The sequence below is a fragment of the Oncorhynchus gorbuscha genome, linkage group LG02, assembly GCF_021184085.1.
Source record: "Oncorhynchus gorbuscha isolate QuinsamMale2020 ecotype Even-year linkage group LG02, OgorEven_v1.0, whole genome shotgun sequence".
Taxonomy (NCBI): Eukaryota; Metazoa; Chordata; class Actinopteri; order Salmoniformes; family Salmonidae; genus Oncorhynchus; species Oncorhynchus gorbuscha.
Window position 1 is genome coordinate 90,345,363 of NC_060174.1, and position 20,382 is coordinate 90,365,744.

Sequence of the window (20,382 nt, forward strand, 5' to 3'; positions counted from 1 at the left end):
ATGGATTAAAATACCCTAAAATTAAAGTTGACAATATGCACTTTAGTAATTGTATTATTTTAAAGTTCTGGAGAAGTTCTGGAGTACAGAGCCAAAACAACAAAAAATGTTTCACTACTAAAATACTTCTGGATCTCACTGTACATACCCAGAAAATGCATAGATATGGAGCCACCCCAGATTTGGCTCCTAGGCAGCAAAGCAGCCACTATCACTCCAAAATAACTAAAAACTGTAAATACATATTTAAATTCAAGTCAATGTCTCTATAGCTGAGAGTCTTATCTTTCAGATGCAATTGGAACCGAGTTGATAGCCCATAGCGTTCCAAAGTTAGAGCCTCTAACGCCCATATCAGTTTCATTTTAGCTCATACCAGTATGTCATATTAGCTCAATCTCCAATTTCTCTGAGTATCATAGAAACACAACACTTAGAATGAAAAACAGAAACATTTTCATGACAAGTTGCTATGGATGAAATGTACGTTTTACTGCTTGACAGACAGTGTCTCTTTGCAATCATTATCAATTTGGGGTCCAAAATAACCCCTGTTGGGTTATTTTGTTGGTGGTTAAAAGTAGACTCAGTAGACTTTTAGGGTTAAAAGTAGACTCAGTAATATGACAGTCATACACAGTGAGGATTCTCATACGTGCTAAAGGTAACACATCATCATTCACATCATCACACACAAACTTGAGAACTTACCCCGGTCGGTGTCATAGAGGAAGACAAACTTGTTCCAGTCGTAGTGGTCGAGCAGCGAGAGCAGCGCCCCACGGATGGAGGGCCGGAGCTGCAGCGTGAACTGGCTCTCTCCCTCGGTGGGGAAGCTGGGCGTGATGAGGGAGATGTGCAGCGCCCCGCAGAACGACGTCAGTGTGTGCACAGAACGCTTGTCATACAGGCCGAAGATGGCGAAGACGCCCCGCGAGTACTGCGAGCAGACTGTGAGGAAGATGGAGTGAAGGGGGAAGAGAGAGAGAGAGATAGAGGGAGGGAGGGAGGGCAAGAGAGAAAGAGAGAGAGAAAGAGAGAGAGTTAGAGGGAGGGAGGGAGAGAGAGAAAGAGAGAGAGATAGAGGAAGATGGAGTGAAGGGGGAAGAGAGAGAGAGAGATAGGGGGAGGGAGGGAGGGCAAGAGAGAAAGAGAGAGAGAGAGAGGGAGAGGGAGGGAGGGAGGAGAGAGAGAGAGAGAGAGAGAGAGAGAGAGAGAGAGAGAGGGAGGAGGGAGGGAGAGAGAGAGAGAGAGAGAGAGAGAGAGAGAGAGAGAGAGAGAGAGAGAGAGAGAGAGAGAGAGAGAGAGAGAGAGAGAGAGAGAGAGAGAGAGAGAGATAGGGGGAGAAGGAGGGAGGGCGAGAGAGAGATAGGGGGAGAAGGAGGGAGGGCGAGAGAGAAAGAGAGAGAGATAGGGGGAGAGGGAGGGAGGGCGAGAGAGATAGGGGAGAAGGAGGGAGGGCGAGAGAGAAAGAGAGAGAGAGATAGGGGGAAGAGAGAGAGAGATAGGGGGAAGAGAGAGAGAGATAGGGGAGAGGGAGGGAGGGCGAGAGAGAAAGAGAGAGAGAGAGATAGAAAGATGGAGTGAAGGGGAGAGAGAGAGAGAGAGAGAGAGAGAGAGAGAGAGAGAGAGAGAGAGAGAGAGAGAGAGAGAGAGAGAGAGAGAGAGAGAGAGAGAGAGAGAGAGAGAGAGAGAGAGAGAGGGAGGGAGGGAGGGAGGGCAAGAGAGAAAGAGAGAGAGAGATAGGGGGAGGGAGGGAGGGCAAGAGAGAAAGAGAGAGAGAGAGAGAGATAGAGGGAAAGGGAGCGAGGGAGGGAGAGACAGAGAGAGAGATAGAGGGAAAGGGAGAGAAAGAGAGAGAGAGAGATAGGGGGAGAGGGAGGGAGGGCGAGAGAGAAAAGAGAGAGAGATAGGGGGAGAGGGAGCGAGGGCGAGGGAGAAAGAGAGAGAGAGAGAGATAGAGGGAAAGGGAGGGAGGGAGAGAAAGAGAGAGAGAGAGATAGGGGGAAAGGGAGGGAGGGCGAGAGAGAAAGAGAGAGAGATAGGGGGAAAGGGAGGGAGGGCGAGAGAGAAAGAGAGAGAGAGAGATAGGGGGAAAGGGAGGGAGGGCGAGAGAGAAAGAGAGAGAGAGAGATAGGGGGAGAGAGAGAGAGAGTGTGAGAGAGAGAAAGATAGGGGAAGAGAGAGACAGAGAGAGATACGGGGAGGGGGAAGAGAGAGACAGAGAGAGATACGGGGAGAGGGAGGGAGGGCGAGAGAGAAAGAGAGAGAGATAGGGGGAGAGGGAGGGAGGGCGAGAGAGAAAGAGAGACAGATAGGGGGAGAGGAAGGGAGGGTGAGAGAGAAAGAGAGAGATAGGGAGAGAGGGAGGGCGAGAGAGAAAGAGAGAGAGAGGGGGGAGAGGGAGGGTGGAGGGTGAGAGAGAAAGAGAGAGGATAGGGGGAGAGAGAGAGTGAGAGAGAGAAAGAGAGAGATAGGGGAGGGAGGGCGAGAGAGAAAGAGAGAGAGAGATAGGGGTAGAGGAAGGGAGGGCGAGAGAGAAAGAGAGAGAGAGAGATAGGGGGAGAGGGTGGGCGAGAGAAAAGAGAGAGAGATAGGGGGAGGGAGGGCGAGAGAGAAAGAGAGAGATAGGGGTAGAGGGAGGGAGGACGAGAGAGAAAGAGAGAGAGAGAGGGGGAGAGAGAGAGTGCGAGAGAGAAGAGATAGGGGGAGGGAGGGCGAGAGAGAAAGAGAGAGAGAGATAGGGGTAGAGGGAGGGAGGGCGAGAGAGAAAGAGAGAGAGAGATAGGGGGAGAGGGAGGGAGGGTGAGAGTTACTTACACATTGCAGATAGTTCACTAACCCATTAAAATCCCGACAAGAGGATCCCGTTATAGCCTATGCAATAAGAACTACCCAAAATCCACAAAATATCACATTTTCTCTGATGTTTCCATCTTAGAAAATGGTTTTCTTTCCCAATCAAAATGAAATAACGCATATTGGAAAGCAATAGTCACAAGTTTAAGGAGTCACTCTACCTCCTTTCGTCACCCCTCTCCCTCTTTCTTCCCTCTGGCTCTCTCACCCTTTCACTGCCCTCTCCTCCCCCCCTCTCTCTCTCCCTCTTTCTTCCCTCTCTCACCCTTTCACTGCCCCCCTCTTTCTCCCTCTTTCTTCGCTCTGGCTCTCTCACCCTTTCACTGCCCTCTCCTTCCTCACCCCCCCTCTCTCCCTCTTTCTTCCCTCTGGCTCTCTCACCCTTTCACTGCCCCCCCTCTCTCCCTCTCACTGCCCTCTGGCTCTCTCACCCTTTCACTGCCCCCCCTCTCTCCCTATTTCTTCCCTCTGGCTCTCTCACCCTTTCACTGCCCTCTCCTTCCTCACCCCCCTCTCTCCCTCTTTCTTCCCTCTGGCTCTCTCACCCTTTCACTGCCCCCCCCCTCTCCCTCTTTCTTCTCTCTGGCTCTCTCACCCTTTCACTGCCCCCCCTCTCCCTCTCACTGCCCTCTGGCTCGCTCACCCTTTCACTGCCCTCTCCTTCCTCCCCCCTCTCTCTCTCCCTCTTTCTTCCCTCTGGCTCTCTCACCCTTTCACTTCCCCTTTATTTATTTTTTAAATCTTTATTTAAAGGTAGGCTAGTTGAGAACAAGTTCTCATTTGCAACTGCGACCTGGTCAAGATAAAGCAAAGCAATTCGACACAATAAAACAACACAGAGTTACACATGGAATAAACAAAACATACAGTCAAAAATACAGTAGAACAAAGAAAACAAAAATCTTTATACAGTGAGTGCAAATGAGGTAAGATAAGGGAGTTAAGGCAATAAATAGGCCGTGGTGGCGAAGTAATTACAATATAGCAATTAAACACGGGAATGGTAGATGTGCAGAAGATGAATGTGCAAGTAGAGATACTGGGGTGCAAAGGAGCAAGATAAATAAATAAATACAGTATGGGTATGAGGTAGGTAGATAGATGGGCTGTGTACAGATGGGTTATGTACAGGTGCAGTGATCTGTGAGCTACTCTGACATGCCGAGAGATGAGTTCGGATTGGTCTGCCATGTAGCAGGCTTCTGTCTATAACATGAGCTGGTCAGTATGTGTAGGTAATCCTACACAATCCTGTTGCTCTCCACTTTCTGAAGGACCAAGATTTGAAATAAGTAGAATTAGGGTATGATAGCTAAGGAAATGGAGTAAACACCTGTCTCCGGATTACATCTTCAAACTAAGGGCAACGATGGTATCCGTGACAGAGGGAGAAGCGTCCATCCATGTACACAGGTAAGAGAGTCTAGCTAGTTACATTTTCAGATACTACACATTTCTAATTTTGTCAGAAATTCATTTTCAATTCAAGTTAAAATGTAACGTTAGCTGGCTGGTTCGCTCGCTCGCTAGCCAACGTTACGTGTATGATCTGTGTAGTAATATTATTCATATCTCAGAGCCATTTGCTCTGCTAGTTATAGAGTAATGTTAGTAAACGTTGACAAAAAGCGTAATTAAATTGTTGCCATACAGTAAACTCATCCAAGATGAAAAAAAGATCCCCAAACCCAAAGCTTTCATTGTTTTGAAAAAGTACTAGTGGGCCACACGGTCAAAAGCCTTCTCCTGACAGATTACAAATGTCTAAAACATGTCTAAAACATCTCTTATTAGAAACAAGTACTCATTAAAGCGATCAGGTCCACAGTAAGACTGGTCATTGTGGACCAACAGCACCAGATATCATTTCAACCTGTTTGAGAGACACTTAGATATCATTTTAGATTCTGCACACAGCAATGCAACAGGTCGGTTATTTTTTTAAAGAGCCAAATCCCCCTTTTTTTGGCAACAATTAAAGCACAGCACATTGACAGGATACAGAAAGAGAACCCTCATGAAAAGATTCTCAAACCACTTCATAACAACCCCTCCCAATAGATCCCCAAAAGTGCTTACAGAAATCAGATGGTAAACCATCGATGCCAGGGGCTCAGCCTGATGAGAGCTGCATAACTGCATTGGACAGCTCCTGCAGAGTAATGTCACAGTCCAAAGCAGCTCTCTGCTCAGGTCCCAAATGAGGAAGTCCATGTAAAAACTGTTCAGCACACAGAGAATCACAATCCTCCGCCTTATAGAGGGCAGAGTAGAAATACATGTCATGTTGGCGCATCTCACCGTCATCCGTGGTCATTTTCCCACCGGGGAGACGAAGGCAGACCATCTGTTTGCGTTGCAATGTTGACTGTCCTAGTTCATGTCTCTTGCCCTGTAAATTCATGACAAGTACGGGGTCATTCTGAGTGAGTAACTTCGATTCAATAGATTTGATGTCCTGTTCAAGGGCCCTGATAGTCTCTTTAACTTCAATACTAGACAGAGCAGTATACTGTTGACAAAACACATGTATTTGGGCCTTCTCAACCTCCCACCATTGTCTCAAGGACTCAAAAATCCATTTAATAACCCTCCCGTTTTCCCAAAATAACAAAAACCTTTCACAAAACATGGCGCCATGTAATAACTTACCATTAAATACCATTAAATACCATTAAATACCATTAAATACCAATAAGGTGATGACCCTCGTGGACAAGACAAGTGAATATCAACAGTAACAATATGGTGATCAGAAAAACCCTACCACAGTAGTGCTCAGATACATACAACCTCTCTAATCTTGCTCTACTGACACGACCTTAATTAACTTTAAGTCATGTGTCCAGCCTAACTTTTGCATTTCTTACTCTCCACACATCAGAAAGCTCAATCTCAGTTAATAGACCAGACAGACAAATTGCTGACCGCAAGTGAGGTTCTTCAGCAGTGCGATCAACAGGAAAATCTACTGTACAGTTCCAGTCCCCCCCCTAAAACCATATATCCCTCTTGGTTACACTGTCTTAAGGTTTCCTTCATTTGATCAAATACAGCAATACGCTCTGTACCCTCATTAGGAGCATAAACATTCCAAAACAACAACAACAACAAAAACATCGCCTTGACCAATAAAACCCCACCCTTGACAATCTCTGTTGTAGATACCACAGTCACCCGTAAGTCTGAGGAAAACAACATTGCCACCCCAGCACTGAAATTAGTATTACTTCTTATACCCAAGCCCTCTTATTCCTGTCCCTTCCCCCATTAGTATTGAGAGAACCGACCCTTAGTACCTCCATATAGTAAAGACAAAGGAAAAACAGAAGAAACCACAAAGAATCCAGACAAAGAGAAAAAAAGCACCCTATGAGGCACGATAATCATCATTGTTTAAATGTTATTTTAACCTTACCATGTTTCCCACTACATTTTGCTGCTTTGACAGCAGTAACACATTTCCTCAAGCGGAAAAGCTTCTTCACACTCAACTGGTCTAACCCCACCGTCTTCTGTAACACCATAGCTGACCTCGCAAACTAATCAACATTTTAAAAAATCTGCCAATTTAACAGATTTCCCAAAAGTCTGGTCCAGGAACCCATTTTCCTCATCTACATGGTAAATTGAGTCATCGCCAGCTGCTATTATACCAACAGAGATATCAGACATGTCCATATCCTTCTCCTGATCCTCCTCAATGGAGGCCACAGACCCCTGACTCCTCTCTGCCATACACCCCCCCCCTTGCACCCTATCACTCGAATGACCCAATTGCACAGGGTGGGGTTGAGACCCAGGGCCTCAAGCTTAATGATGAGCTTGGAGGGTACTATGGTGTTGAATGCTGAGCTATAGTCAATAAACAGCATTCCTACATAGGTATTCCTCTTGTCCAGATGGGATAGGGCAGTGTGCAGTGTGATGGCGATTGCATCGTCTGTGGACCTATTGGGGCGGTAAGGAAATCGAAGTGGGTCTAGGTTGACAGGTAAGGTGGAGGAGATATGATCCTTAACTTGCCTCTCAAAGCACTTTATGATGACAGAAGTGAGTGCTAAGGGGCGATAGTCATTTAGTTCAGTTACCTTTGCATTCTTGGGTACAGGAACAATGGTGGCCATCTTGAAGCATGTGGGGACAGCAGACGGGGATAGGGAGAGATTGAATATGTCTGTATGCACACCAGCCAGCTGGTTTGCGCATGCTCTGAGGACGCGGCTAGGGATGCGGTCTGAGCCGGCAGCCTTGCAAGGGTTAACATGTTTAAATGTCTTACTCATGTCAGCCACGGAGAAGGAGAGCCCACAGTCCTTGGTAGCTGGCTGCGTTGATGGCATTGTGTTATCCTTAAAGCGGGCAAAGAACGTGTTTAGCTTGTCTGGCAGCAAGACATCGGTGTCCACAACGTGGCTAGTTTTCCTTTTGTAGTCCATGATTGACTGTAAAGCCTGCCACATACATCCTGTGTATGAGCAGTTAAATTGCGACTCCACTTTGTCTCATCATTGATGTTTTGCCTGTTTGATTGCCTTGCGGAGGGAACGACTACTCTCTTTTTATTCTGCCATTTTCCCTATCACCTTCCCATGGTTAAATGCGGTGCGTCATGCTTTCAGTTTTGCGCGAATGCTGCCGTCTATCCATGATTTCTGGTTAGGGTAGGTTTAATAGTCACAGTGGGTACAACATCTCCTATACACTTCTTTATGAAATCAGTAACCGTCTCAGTGTACAAGTCAATATTATACCCGGAACATATCCCAGTCCGCATGTAAAAAACAATCTTGAAGCGTGGATTCACATTGTTCAGACCAGCGTTGAATAGTATTCTGTACAGGCGCATCCGGTTTGAGTTTCTGCCTATAGGAAGGGGAGCAAAATGGAGTCGTCGTCAGATTTGCCGAAAAGAGGGTGGGGCAGGGTCTTGTATGCATCCTAGAAGTTAGAGTAGCAATGGTCCAGTGTTTTTCCAGCGCAAGTGCTACAGGCAATATGCTGATAGAATTTAGGTATCCTTTTCCTCAAATTTGCTTTGATAAAATCCCCAGCTACAATAAATGCAGCCTCAGGATATATGGTTTCCAGTTTGCATAAAGTCCAGTGAAGTTCCTTGAGGGCCGTCGTGTTATCGGCTTGAGCGAGGATATACACAGCTGTGACAATAACTGAAAATAATTATCTTGAGAGATAATACAGTCTGCATTTGATTGTGAGGTAATTCTAGGTCAGGTGAACAAAAGGACTTGAGTTCCTGTATGTTGTTACAATTACACCATGAGTCGTTAATCATGAAACATACACCCCCAATGTTTATTTCTTTCGACGTGATGCACTGAGAATCCAGGTGGCTGTACTGACTCCGACAGTATATCCCGATAGAGCCATGTTTCCATGAAACAGAGTATGTTACAATCCCTGATGTCGCTCTGGAAAGAAACCCTTGCCCTGATCTTGTCAACTTTGTGATCTAAGGACTATAAGTTAGCAAGTAATATACTTGGAAGTGGTAAATGATGTGCGCGCCTCCTGAGTCTGACTAGAAGACCACTCTGACTTCCTCTTCTCCGGCGGCATAGTTTTGGGTCGGCATCTGGAATCAGTTCAAATGCCCTGGGTGGTGCGGACAAAGGATCTGCTTAGGGAAAGTCATATTGTCACGCCCTGGTCGAAGTATTTTGTGTTTATCTTTATGTATTGGGTCAGGCCAGGGTGTGGCATGGGGTTTTTGTATTGTGGTGTGTTTTGTCTTGGGGTTTTGGTATATAGTGGGATTGTAGCTAGTGGGGTGATCTAGCAGAGTCTATGGCTGTCTGGAGTGGTTCTCAATCAGAGTCAGGTGTTTATCGTTGTCTCTGATTGGGATCCATATTTAGGAAGCCATATTCTTTGGTTGTTTTGTGGGTGATTGTCCTGAGTGTCTTGATGTCCTTGTGTTGTGTTAGTTGACACAAGTATAGGCTGTTTTCGGTTTTCGTTACGTTTATTGTTTTGTAGTGTTTTGTATTGATTCGTGTTACGTTTGTTTGATTAAACATGGATCGCAATCTACACGCTGCATTTTGGTCCGACTCTCCTTCACCATATGAAAACCGTTACACGTATTCCTGGTTGTAGTGCTGGTAAGTTGACGCCGCTCTGATATTCTTCTCGGCTGTATGTAATAACATAAGATTTTCTTGGCTAACAATGTAAGAAATAATACATAAAAAAAAAAAATCTGCAAAGTTTCCTAAGGAAACCTTTTCCATGGAAGCCATTGCCATGGAGACTAGCTCCCCCCTCACACATCACTCGTACATCTCCTCACCAGTCTGGGGAAATGGCTACCCAGATCCATCCTTAACTTCTAGAACAATATTTTTCTGTTGCACATCAGATGCTATGTTCCCCTCTTGTACAAGCTGCAACTCAGTACCCTCAACACAAACAGTGGGCCCAGACGTGATGAGGACCACTTGCATCCCGCCCTCCGCCTTCTCCCTTTTCAGGCAAGCAGGTCGCTTTTTGCCAACATCCCCACACTCAAAAAAACGTTGACTTCCCGTACTAGCATAACCATATACAGTCTGTTGTCATTCTTGACTTTAAACGATAACTCCAAAGTCTGCTCTGGTGAGTACAAAAACAAACACCATGTCACCAAAACGACATAACCTGTTTCAGTTTGCATCCCAGCGGGACAATTTTAATGGAACTTGCAAACTTCCCCAACCACAATAACTGTGTAGCTCAGTTGGTAGAGCATGGCGCTTGTAACGCCAGGGTAGTGGGTTCGATCCCCGGGACCACCCATACGTAGAATGTATGCACACATGACTGTAAGTCGCTTTGGATAAAAGCATCTGCTAAATGGCATATATTATTATATTATATTATAAATGGCTGTACATGCGAAATTGTAACCCTTTTTGATGGAGAAAAAAGCTCACCAGAGCAAATTTGAATTAAACATACCTTTAAGATTTAAGAAACCTTTACCATTCGATCGACAAGACACTCTTAAATTAAGAAAAACCACCAACGCTTTACTCATTTACATTTAAGTCATTTAGCAGACGCTCTTATCCAGAGCGACTTACAAATTGGTGCATTCACCATCCACGATGCATAAACAACATTTTCATTCCTTCTCTCCTATGGCGACCAAAAACTCCTGCACAGTGACAGTACTGCAGCTTCAGTAACAAAGTTGAAGCCGGGCCGAAGTGACAAGGACGGCATCCCAATGTGGGTCGCCATCCGCACCAAAACCAGGCCAATTCCAACAAGTAATCCAATATACCGAATTACACCACAAACATTTTTCAATAATAATCATACAAAGGAAAAGGAAAACCACCAAGAAAAGGAAACAGTCTGTTTAGGATCATGTTGTAGTCTGTTTAGGATCATGTTGTAGTCTGTTTAGGATCATGTTGTAGTCTGTTTAGGATCATGTTGTAGTCTGTTTAGGATCATGTTGTAGTCTGTTTAGGATCATGTTGTAGTCTGTTTAGGATCATGTCGTACTCAGTTTAGGATCATGTCGTAGTCTGTTTAGGATCATGTTGTAGTCTGTTTAGGATCATGTTGTAGTCTGTTTAGGATCATGTTGTAGTCTGTTTAGGATCATGTCGTACTCAGTTTAGGATCATGTCGTAGTCTGTTTAGGATCATGTTGTAGTCTGTTTAGGATCATGTTGTAGTCTGTTTAGGATCATGTTGTAGTCTGTTTAGGATCATGTTGTAGTCTGTTTAGGATCATGTTGTAGTCTGTTTAGGATCATGTTGTAGTCAGTTTAGGATCATGTCGTACTCAGTTTAGGATCATGTTGTACTCAGTTTAGGATCATGGCATACTCAGTTTAGGATCATGTCGTACTCAGTTTAGGATCATGTCGTACTCAGTTTAGGATCATGTTGTACTCAGTTTAGGATCATGTTGTACTCAGTTTAGGATCATGGCATACTCAGTTTAGGATCATGTCGTACTCAGTTTAGGATCATGTCGTACTCAGTTTAGGATCATGTCGTACTCAGTTTAGGATCATGTCGTACTCAGTTTAGGATCATGTCGTAGTCTGTTTAGGATCATGTCGTACTCAGTTTAGGATCATGGCGTAGTTAGTTTAGGATCATGGCGTAGTCTGTTTAGGATCATGTTGTAGTCTGTTTAGGATCATGTTGTAGTCTGTTTAGGATCATGTTGTAGTCTGTTTAGGATCATGTTGTAGTCAGTTTAGGATCATGGCGTAGTCAGTTTAGGATCATGTTGTAGTCTGTTTAGGATCATGTTGTAGTCTGTTTAGGATCATGTTGTAGTCTGTTTAGGATCATGTTGTAGTCTGTTTAGGATCATGTTGTAGTCTGTTTAGGATCATGTTGTAGTCTGTTTAGGATCATGTCGTACTCAGTTTAGGATCATGTCGTAGTCTGTTTAGGATCATGTTGTAGTCTGTTTAGGATCATGTTGTAGTCTGTTTAGGATCATGTTGTAGTCTGTTTAGGATCATGTCGTACTCAGTTTAGGATCATGTTGTAGTCTGTTTAGGATCATGTTGTAGTCTGTTTAGGATCATGTTGTAGTCTGTTTAGGATCATGTTGTAGTCTGTTTAGGATCATGTTGTAGTCTGTTTAGGATCATGTTGTAGTCTGTTTAGGATCATGTTGTAGTCAGTTTAGGATCATGTTGTAGTCAGTTTAGGATCATGTTGTAGTCTGTTTAGGATCATGTTGTAGTCTGTTTAGGATCATGTTGTAGTCTGTTTAGGATCATGTTGTACTCAGTTTAGGATCATGTCGTAGTCTGTTTAGGATCATGTCGTAGTCTGTTTAGGATCATGTCGTACTCAGTTTAGGATCATGTCGTAGTCTGTTTAGGATCATGTCGTACTCTGTTTAGGATCATGTCGTACTCAGTTTAGGATCATGTCGTAATCAGTTTAGGATCATGTCGTATTCAGTTTAGGATCATGGCGTAGTCAGTTTAGGATCATGTTGTACTCAGTTTAGGATCATGGCATACTCCGTTTAGCATCATGGCATACTCAGTTTAGCATCATAGCGTAGTCTGTTTAGGATCATGTCGTACTCAGTTTAGGATCATGTCGTACTCAGTTTAGGATCATGGCATACTCAGTTTAGGATCATGTCGTACTCAGTTTAGGATCATGTCGTACTCAGTTTAGGATCATGTCGTACTCAGTTTAGGATCATGTCGTACTCAGTTTAGGATCATGTCGTACTCAGTTTAGGATCATGTCGTACTCAGTTTAGGATCATGTTGTCTCAGTATCATGTTGTCAGTTTAGGATCATGTCGTACTCAGTTTAGGATCATGTCGTACTCAGTTTAGGATCATGTCGTACTCAGTTTAGGATCATGTCGTACTCAGTTTAGGATCATGTCGTACTCAGTTTAGGATCATGTCGTACTCAGTTTAGGATCATGTCGTAGTCTGTTTAGGATCATGTCGTACTCAGTTTAGGATCATGGCGTACTCAGTTTAGCATCATGTCGTAGTCTGTTTAGGATCATGTCGTACTCAGTTTAGGATCATGGCGTAGTTAGTTTAGAATCATGTTGTACTCAGTTTAGGATCATGTCGTACTCAGTTTAGGATCATGTCGTACTCAGTTTAGGATCATGTCGTACTCAGTTTAGGATCATGTCGTAGTCTGTTTAGGATCATGTCGTACTCAGTTTAGGATCATGGCGTAGTTAGTTTAGGATCATGGCGTAGTCTGTTTAGGATCATGTTGTAGTCTGTTTAGGATCATGTTGTAGTCTGTTTAGGATCATGTTGTAGTCTGTTTAGGATCATGTCGTACTCAGTTTAGGATCATGTCGTACTCAGTTTAGGATCATGTTGTAGTCTGTTTAGGATCATGTTGTAGTCTGTTTAGGATCATGTTGTAGTCTGTTTAGGATCATGTTGTAGTCTGTTTAGGATCATGTCGTACTCAGTTTAGGATCATGTTGTAGTCTGTTTAGGATCATGTTGTAGTCTGTTTAGGATCATGTTGTAGTCTGTTTAGGATCATGTTGTAGTCTGTTTAGGATCATGTTGTAGTCTGTTTAGGATCATGTTGTAGTCTGTTTAGGATCATGTTGTAGTCAGTTTAGGATCATGTTGTAGTCAGTTTAGGATCATGTTGTAGTCTGTTTAGGATCATGTTGTAGTCTGTTTAGGATCATGTTGTAGTCAGTTTAGGATCATGTTGTAGTCAGTTTAGTATCATGTTGTACTCAGTTTAGGATCATGTCGTAGTCTGTTTAGGATCATGTCGTAGTCTGTTTAGGATCATGTCGTAGTCTGTTTAGGATCATGTTGTAGTCTGTTTAGGATCATGGCGTAGTCTGTTTAGGATCATGTCGTACTCAGTTTAGGATCATGTCGTAGTCTGTTTAGGATCATGTCGTACTCTGTTTAGGATCATGTCGTACTCAGTTTAGGATCATGTCGTAATCAGTTTAGGATCATGTCGTATTCAGTTTAGGATCATGGCGTAGTCAGTTTAGGATCATGTTGTACTCAGTTTAGGATCATGGCATACTCCGTTTAGCATCATGGCATACTCAGTTTAGCATCATAGCGTAGTCTGTTTAGGATCATGTCGTACTCAGTTTAGGATCATGTCGTACTCAGTTTAGGATCATGGCATACTCAGTTTAGGATCATGTCGTACTCAGTTTAGGATCATGTCGTACTCAGTTTAGGATCATGTCGTACTCAGTTTAGGATCATGTCGTACTCAGTTTAGGATCATGTCGTACTCAGTTTAGGATCATGTCATACTCAGTTTAGGATCATGTCGTACTCAGTTTAGGATCATGTCGTACTCAGTTTAGGATCATGTCGTACTCAGTTTAGGATCATGTCGTACTCAGTTTAGGATCATGTCGTACTCAGTTTAGGATCATGTTGTACTCAGTTTAGGATCATGGCGTACTCAGTTTAGCATCATGTCGTAGTCTGTTTAGGATCATGTCGTACTCAGTTTAGGATCATGGCGTAGTTAGTTTAGAATCATGTTGTACTCAGTTTAGGATCATGTCGTACTCAGTTTAGGATCATGTCGTACTCAGTTTAGGATCATGTCGTACTCAGTTTAGGATCATGTCGTAGTCTGTTTAGGATCATGTCGTACTCAGTTTAGGATCATGGCGTAGTTAGTTTAGGATCATGGCGTAGTCTGTTTAGGATCATGTCGTACTCAGTTTAGGATCATGGCGTACTCAGTTTAGGATCATGTCGTACTCAGTTTAGGATCATGTCGTACTCAGTTTAGGATCATGTCGTACTCAGTTTAGGATCATGTCGTACTCAGTTTAGGATCATGTCGTAGTCTGTTTAGGATCATGTCGTACTCAGTTTAGGATCATGGCGTAGTTAGTTTAGAATCATGTTGTACTCAGTTTAGGATCATGTCGTACTCAGTTTAGGATCATGTCGTACTCAGTTTAGGATCATGTCGTACTCAGTTTAGGATCATGTCGTACTCAGTTTAGGATCATGTCGTACTCAGTTTAGGATCATGTCGTAGTCTGTTTAGGATCATGTCGTACTCAGTTTAGGATCATGTCGTACTCAGTTTAGGATCATGTCGTACTCAGTTTAGGATCATGTCGTACTCAGTTTAGGATCATGTCGTACTCAGTTTAGGATCATGTCGTAGTCTGTTTAGGATCATGTCGTACTCAGTTTAGGATCATGTCGTAGTCTGTTTAGGATCATGTCGTACTCTGTTTAGGATCATGGCGTAGTTAGTTTAGGATCATGGCGTAGTCTGTTTAGGATCATGTCGTACTCAGTTTAGGATCATGGCGTACTCAGTTTAGGATCATGTTGTACTCAGTTTAGGATCATGTTGTACTCAGTTTAGGATCATGGCGTACTCAGTTTAGGATCATGTTGAACTCAGTTTAGGATCATGTCGTAGTCAGTTTAGGATCATGTTGTAGTCAGTTTAGGATCATGCCATAGTCAGTTTAGGATCATGGCGTAGTCAGTTTAGCATCATGGCATGGTCTGTGTAGTCTGTTTAGGATCATGGCGTGGTCTGTTTAGGATCATGACGTGGTCTGTGTAGTCTGTTTAGGATCATGACGTGGTCTGTGTAGTCTGTTTAGGATCATGGCGTGGTCTGTGTAGTCTGTTTAGGATCATGGCGTGGTCTGTGTAGTCTGTTGAGGATCATGACGTGGTCTGTGTCGTCTGTTTAGGATCATGGCGTGGTCTGTGTAGTCTGTTTAGGATCATGACGTGGTCTGTGTAGTCTGTTTAGGATCATGGCATTGTCTGTGTAGTCTATTTAGGAGCATGGCTGCTATGAGTGATGCATATGTGGTTTACATATTCACCGTGAACGCACCTGCTCCCAGGGTTATTAGTTATGAGTGTGTGTGTGTGTGTGTGTGTGTGTGTATGAGGGGAAGGTACAGTTGTCCCCGGGGTAGAGGGGGTAGTGACCCAAGGAGATCAAAAGCTGGAAACGACATATGACTGCTTTTCCCTCATAGGAGACACATAAGCACGCATAAACACGCACACACACAGACACACACACACACACACACACACACACACACACACACACACACACACACACACACACACACACACACACACACACACACACACACACACACACACACACACACACACACACACACACACACACACAGAGACAATTACACACTGACAGACAGACAGACACCCCCCCCTCTCTCTTTTTCTCTCTCACACATACACACACATAAACACATACTCACACACCCATGCACTCATAACAAATAACACACAAATCCATTCTAATTCATGACCACACACCCATCAGAGGTTAGCACTTTGCAAACAGAAAGAATGTTATCATCATCCATCATGCTGTCTGTCTCAGTCTATTCTTTCAAATTCTCTCTCCAGCCCGCCCTCCCTTGCTCACTCCTTCTACCCTTCTTTCTGTTTCTCTCCCCACTCTTTCTCCATCTCACCCCTCTCTCTCTTTCTCCACCTGGAGAAGTACAGAACCACTAATGAGCAGACTGCTGAGCTGGTGTTATTTCCAATAAACAAGACGAGCGACAATATCAAGAACATCGCTCTCTCACAAACACAAACAGCCACCATCGTCTCATTATAGCAGAACTTTACATCCCAAATGGCACCCTATTCTCTGGTCAAAAGTAGTGCACTAGGGAATAGGGTGCCATTTGGGAACAGCCTACATTGGCTATGGAGCAATATGAGTGATATGCCTTTAGGTGGAGATAGATCTCTCTGTATTCCTGTGAGGGTTTGGTACCCTTGGATATGGTATAAACAGAGCTTTCTGTCCCTGTGGCCATTGGTTTCAATGAAAGGAAGCCAGTGTGGAACATACATACACATAGGGAGACCGCACACACACAACAAACACACACACAACACACACACGAAGTCCCTAGAAGGAGAGAACTGAGTGGAACACGATGAGCAGGGAAGGCTCAATCTGCTTTCTCTCCCTCTCTCCTTAGTGTTGTTTCTCTCCTTTTGTCTGCCCAGAGAAGAGGACACAAAGTGAATTAACTCTAGCCTCGACAAGCTCTGGAGAAAGGAAGAAGGGGAGAGGGGAGAGAAGGAGGGAGGGGAAGTGGAACTGGAAATAAGCAATACATATGGGGGTGCTTACAGCAATCAACTTCAACTTAGAAAGAAACACACACACACACACGCTAGCAAGCAAGCACACACACACAGACACACACAAAGACACACACACAGACACACACACACACACTGGCAGACTGACCTCTTTATAGAGGCTAAATCAAACCAACCCTGGGAGAGTATTCAGTGGAGAAACCATTGATTCTCCATTTTCCATATCACGTCAAGAATATGACGGGTCTAAGTTTGAATTGGCTATGAATATAGACCTATAATACCTGTATCTGTTGATGGGAACAGTTACAGGCATTGGTCTCGTTGGTCTGGTTAGAATATGGCAAAGCAGTGGGACTAACCGTTTTTGACATTTTAGTCATTTAGCGAACGTTCTTACAGTTAGTGCATTCATCTTAAGATAACCACATACCACAAGCATAGAAAGTAAATTCTTCCTCAATAACGTAGCTATCAGTAGAGTCAGAGGTAGAAGGGGGGGGCAAATGCGAGGGCTGGTTTAAGTATATATTATTTTATTTTATTAATATTTTTTTTGGGGGGGGGGGTCGAGATGAGGATTATTTAAGATACCCCCCTGTAGGTTTGGGAGGGCCAAGAGATCTGAAGTGGCAGAACGGAGTGCTCGGGTTGGGGTGTAGGGTTTGAGCATAGCCTTATGGTTACGAGGGGGAGTTCCTCTTGCTGTTCCGTAGGTAAGCACCATGGTCTTGTAGTGGATGCGAGCTTCAAGTGGAAGCCAGGGGAGTGTGTGGAGGAGCGGGGTGACATGAGAGAACTTGGGAAAGGTTGAAAACCAGGTGGACTGCAGTGTTTTGGATAAGTTGCAGGGGATGGATGGCACAAGCAGGGAGCCCAGCAAACAGCAAGTTGCAGTAGTCCAGATCGGAGAGGACAAGTGCCTAGATTAGGACCTGCGCCGCTTCTTGTCTGAAGTAGGGTTGTACTCTACGGATGTTGTAGAGCATGAACCTGCAGGGCTGGGTCACTGCTTTGATGTTTACAGAGAACGACAGGGTGTTGTCCAGGGTCACACCAAGGTTCTTTGCACTCTGGGAGGGCAATATTGTGGAGATGTCAACTGTGATGGAGGGGTCTTTGAGCGGGCAGGCCTTCCCCGGGAGGAAGAGCAGTTCCGACTTGTCAAGGTTGAGCCTGAGGTGGTGGCCGACATCCAAGTTGTGCCTTGTCAAGGTTGAGCCTGAGGTGGTGTGCCGACATCCAAGTTGTGCCTTGTCAAGGTTGAGCCTGAGGTGGTGTGCCGACATCCAAGTTGAGATATCTGCCAGGCATGTAGAGATGCGTGTCGCCACCTGGGTGTCAGAAGGGAGGAAGTAGCAATGGTAGGAGAGACCATGTAAGGATATGACGGAGCCGAGAGACTTGGTGTATAGAGAGAAATGTAGAGGGCCTAGAACCGAGCCATGGGGGACACCAGTAGTGAGAGTATGTGGTACAGGCACATATCCTCTCCACGTCACGTGGTAGGAGCGGCCTGCCAGTTAGGATGCAATCCAAGAGTGTGCAGCGCCTGAGACACCCAGCCTTGAGAGGGTGGAGAGGAGGATCTGAAGGATCACAGTGTCGAAGACAGTGGAAAGATCTATGAGGATAAGAAAATAGGATAGAGAGTCAGCATTGGCAGTGCGGAGAGCCTCTGTGACATAGAGATGAGCAGTCTTGGTAGAGTAACCTGTCTTGAAGCCTGACTGGTTCTGAGAGAGATACCGAGAAAGTTGATCAGAGACAGAATGCTCAAGTGTTTTGGAAAGAAAAGAAAGAAGGGATGCAGGTCTATAGTTTTTGACGTCAGATGAGTCAAGTGTTGGTTTCTTGTTCTTGAGGAGGGGAGCAACTCGGGCCATTTTGACGTCAGAGGGTAGCCAGTGGTCAGTGGTTTGGGATGAGTTGATGAGGGAAGTGAGAAATGGGAGAAGGTCTCCAGAGATGGTCTGGAGAAGGAAGTAAGGGATGGGGTCGACTGGGCAGGTTGTCGGGCGGCCAGACCTCACTTGTCAGGATGTCATCTGGAGAGAGAGGGGAGAAAGAGTTCAGGGCATAGGGTGTGTAAATGAGACCAGTGGAATCAATAGGCTGAGTGAATGAGTAACGGATGTCGACAACCTATTTTAAAAACTTGTTGTTGACGAAGTCATCCGCAGAGAGGGAGGTGGGAGGGTTTCAAGGATTAAAGAAGAAAGAGAAGGTAGAAAAGAGTTTCCTAGGGTTAGAGGCAGAAGCTTAACATTTGGAGTGGTAGAAAGTGGCTTTAGCAGCAGATACAGAGAAAGAGAAGGGGAGGTGGTGAAAGGAAGATAGGTCCTTTGGAAGTTTAGTTTTCCTTCATTTTCGTTCAGCTGCCCGCAGCCCTGTTCTCTAAGCTCGCAATGAGTCACTCAGCCATGGAGCAGGAGGGGAGGGCAGACCTGGCCGGGAGGAAAAGGAACAGTGCCATAGTACTGGAGAGGGGAGTAAAAAACTGTTAAAATAGTGTCTGTGTATCACAGAACTGATTTAGCAGGCGAAAACCATAGAAAAATCCATTCAGGAAGTAGTTTATTTTGTTGGTTTTGTAGATTTCTAATCAATGCCATTACAGTAACCACTGACTTAGGACTCCATTTGCAGTTCCTATGCCTTCCACTAGATGTCAGCAGTCTTTAGAAATCGTTTCAGGCTTGTATTCTTATAAATGAGGGAGTAAGACCAGTCTGAACGAATGGACCCTAACGTGACGCAATTTATTTCAGGCGCATATGCATTTCTTGTTTACCTTTTATATTGACAAAGTTAATATAGAGTGAGTTTAAACCCACCCCAAACCCTACACACACACACACACACACACACACACACACACACACACACACACACACACACACACACACACACACACACACACACACACACACACACACACACACACACACACACACACACACACACACACACACACACACACACAACTGCCTCAAAATGAGAGGAACCCTCAGTAAAAACAATGCAATGGAGTGTCCAGACTCTACAAATGGTAACCAATACCCTCTGCTTGGCACTCCACAATAATGTCACACCCTGACTGCTTTCACCTGTCTTTGTGCTTGTCTCCACCCCCCTCCAGGTGTCGCCCATCCTCCCATTATGCCCTGTGCATTTATACCTGTGTTCTCTGTTTGTCTGTTGCCAGTTCTTGTCTTGTCAGGTCTTACCAGCGTTCTCTCCCTACCTCCTTTGCCTACCCCATGTTTCTAATAAATCATTTGAGAACTGTACTATCTGCCTCACGTGTCTGCATTTGTGTCATATCCAGAGTTGTGATAGTACGAACTGGCCATGACTGATGGATTACAGACCTTGGCAGAACGCCAGAACCGTGCCTTCGACACATTGCTGGAGCAATTCAGTGGATTGTCTGAGGCAGCACGCCACTACAGTAACCCCCCAGACTGTCAAGTACCCCGTTACCAGTGGCGTTTCTCCCCAATCTACCCCGGCTTCCCAAGAACCCTGTTTACCTCCTCCAGAGTGTTACGCTGGAGATCCTGGATCCTGCTGGGTGTTTCTCTCCCAATGTTCTCGTCTGTGAGCTGCAGCCCTCTCCATTTCCTTCGGATCGCTCGAGGATAGCGTACGTGATAATGCTGATGTCCGGGAGGGCTCTTGCCTGGGCTACGGCAGTGTGGGAGCAATAATCCACCGTTTTCCTCAGGTTGGAGGAGTTCGTGGTGGAGGTACGGAAAGTGTTCGATTCTCCATTGTCCGGGAGAGAGGTAGCAGATTACGTGGTGTATTTTCGCACATTGGCGGCTGAGAGTGCCTGGAACCCGGAAGCCCTGTTCGACGCGTTCCATAACGGGTTGTCGGATGTGATTAA

General features: G+C 44.9%; 1 protein-coding gene across 5 annotated transcripts in view; it reads right to left on the reverse strand.

Moving 5' to 3' along the window:
* Positions 1–20,382, reverse strand: part of gria4b (glutamate receptor, ionotropic, AMPA 4b) — a 202,376-nt gene that overhangs the window by 90,784 nt on the left and 91,210 nt on the right. For all 5 annotated transcript variants that reach the window (XM_046326651.1, XM_046326634.1, XM_046326669.1 and 2 more), the window contains exon 3: positions 712–951. In XM_046326651.1, coding sequence (XP_046182607.1) covers positions 712–951 — 240 coding nt within the window. The remainder of the gene's footprint in view (positions 1–711; positions 952–20,382) is intronic.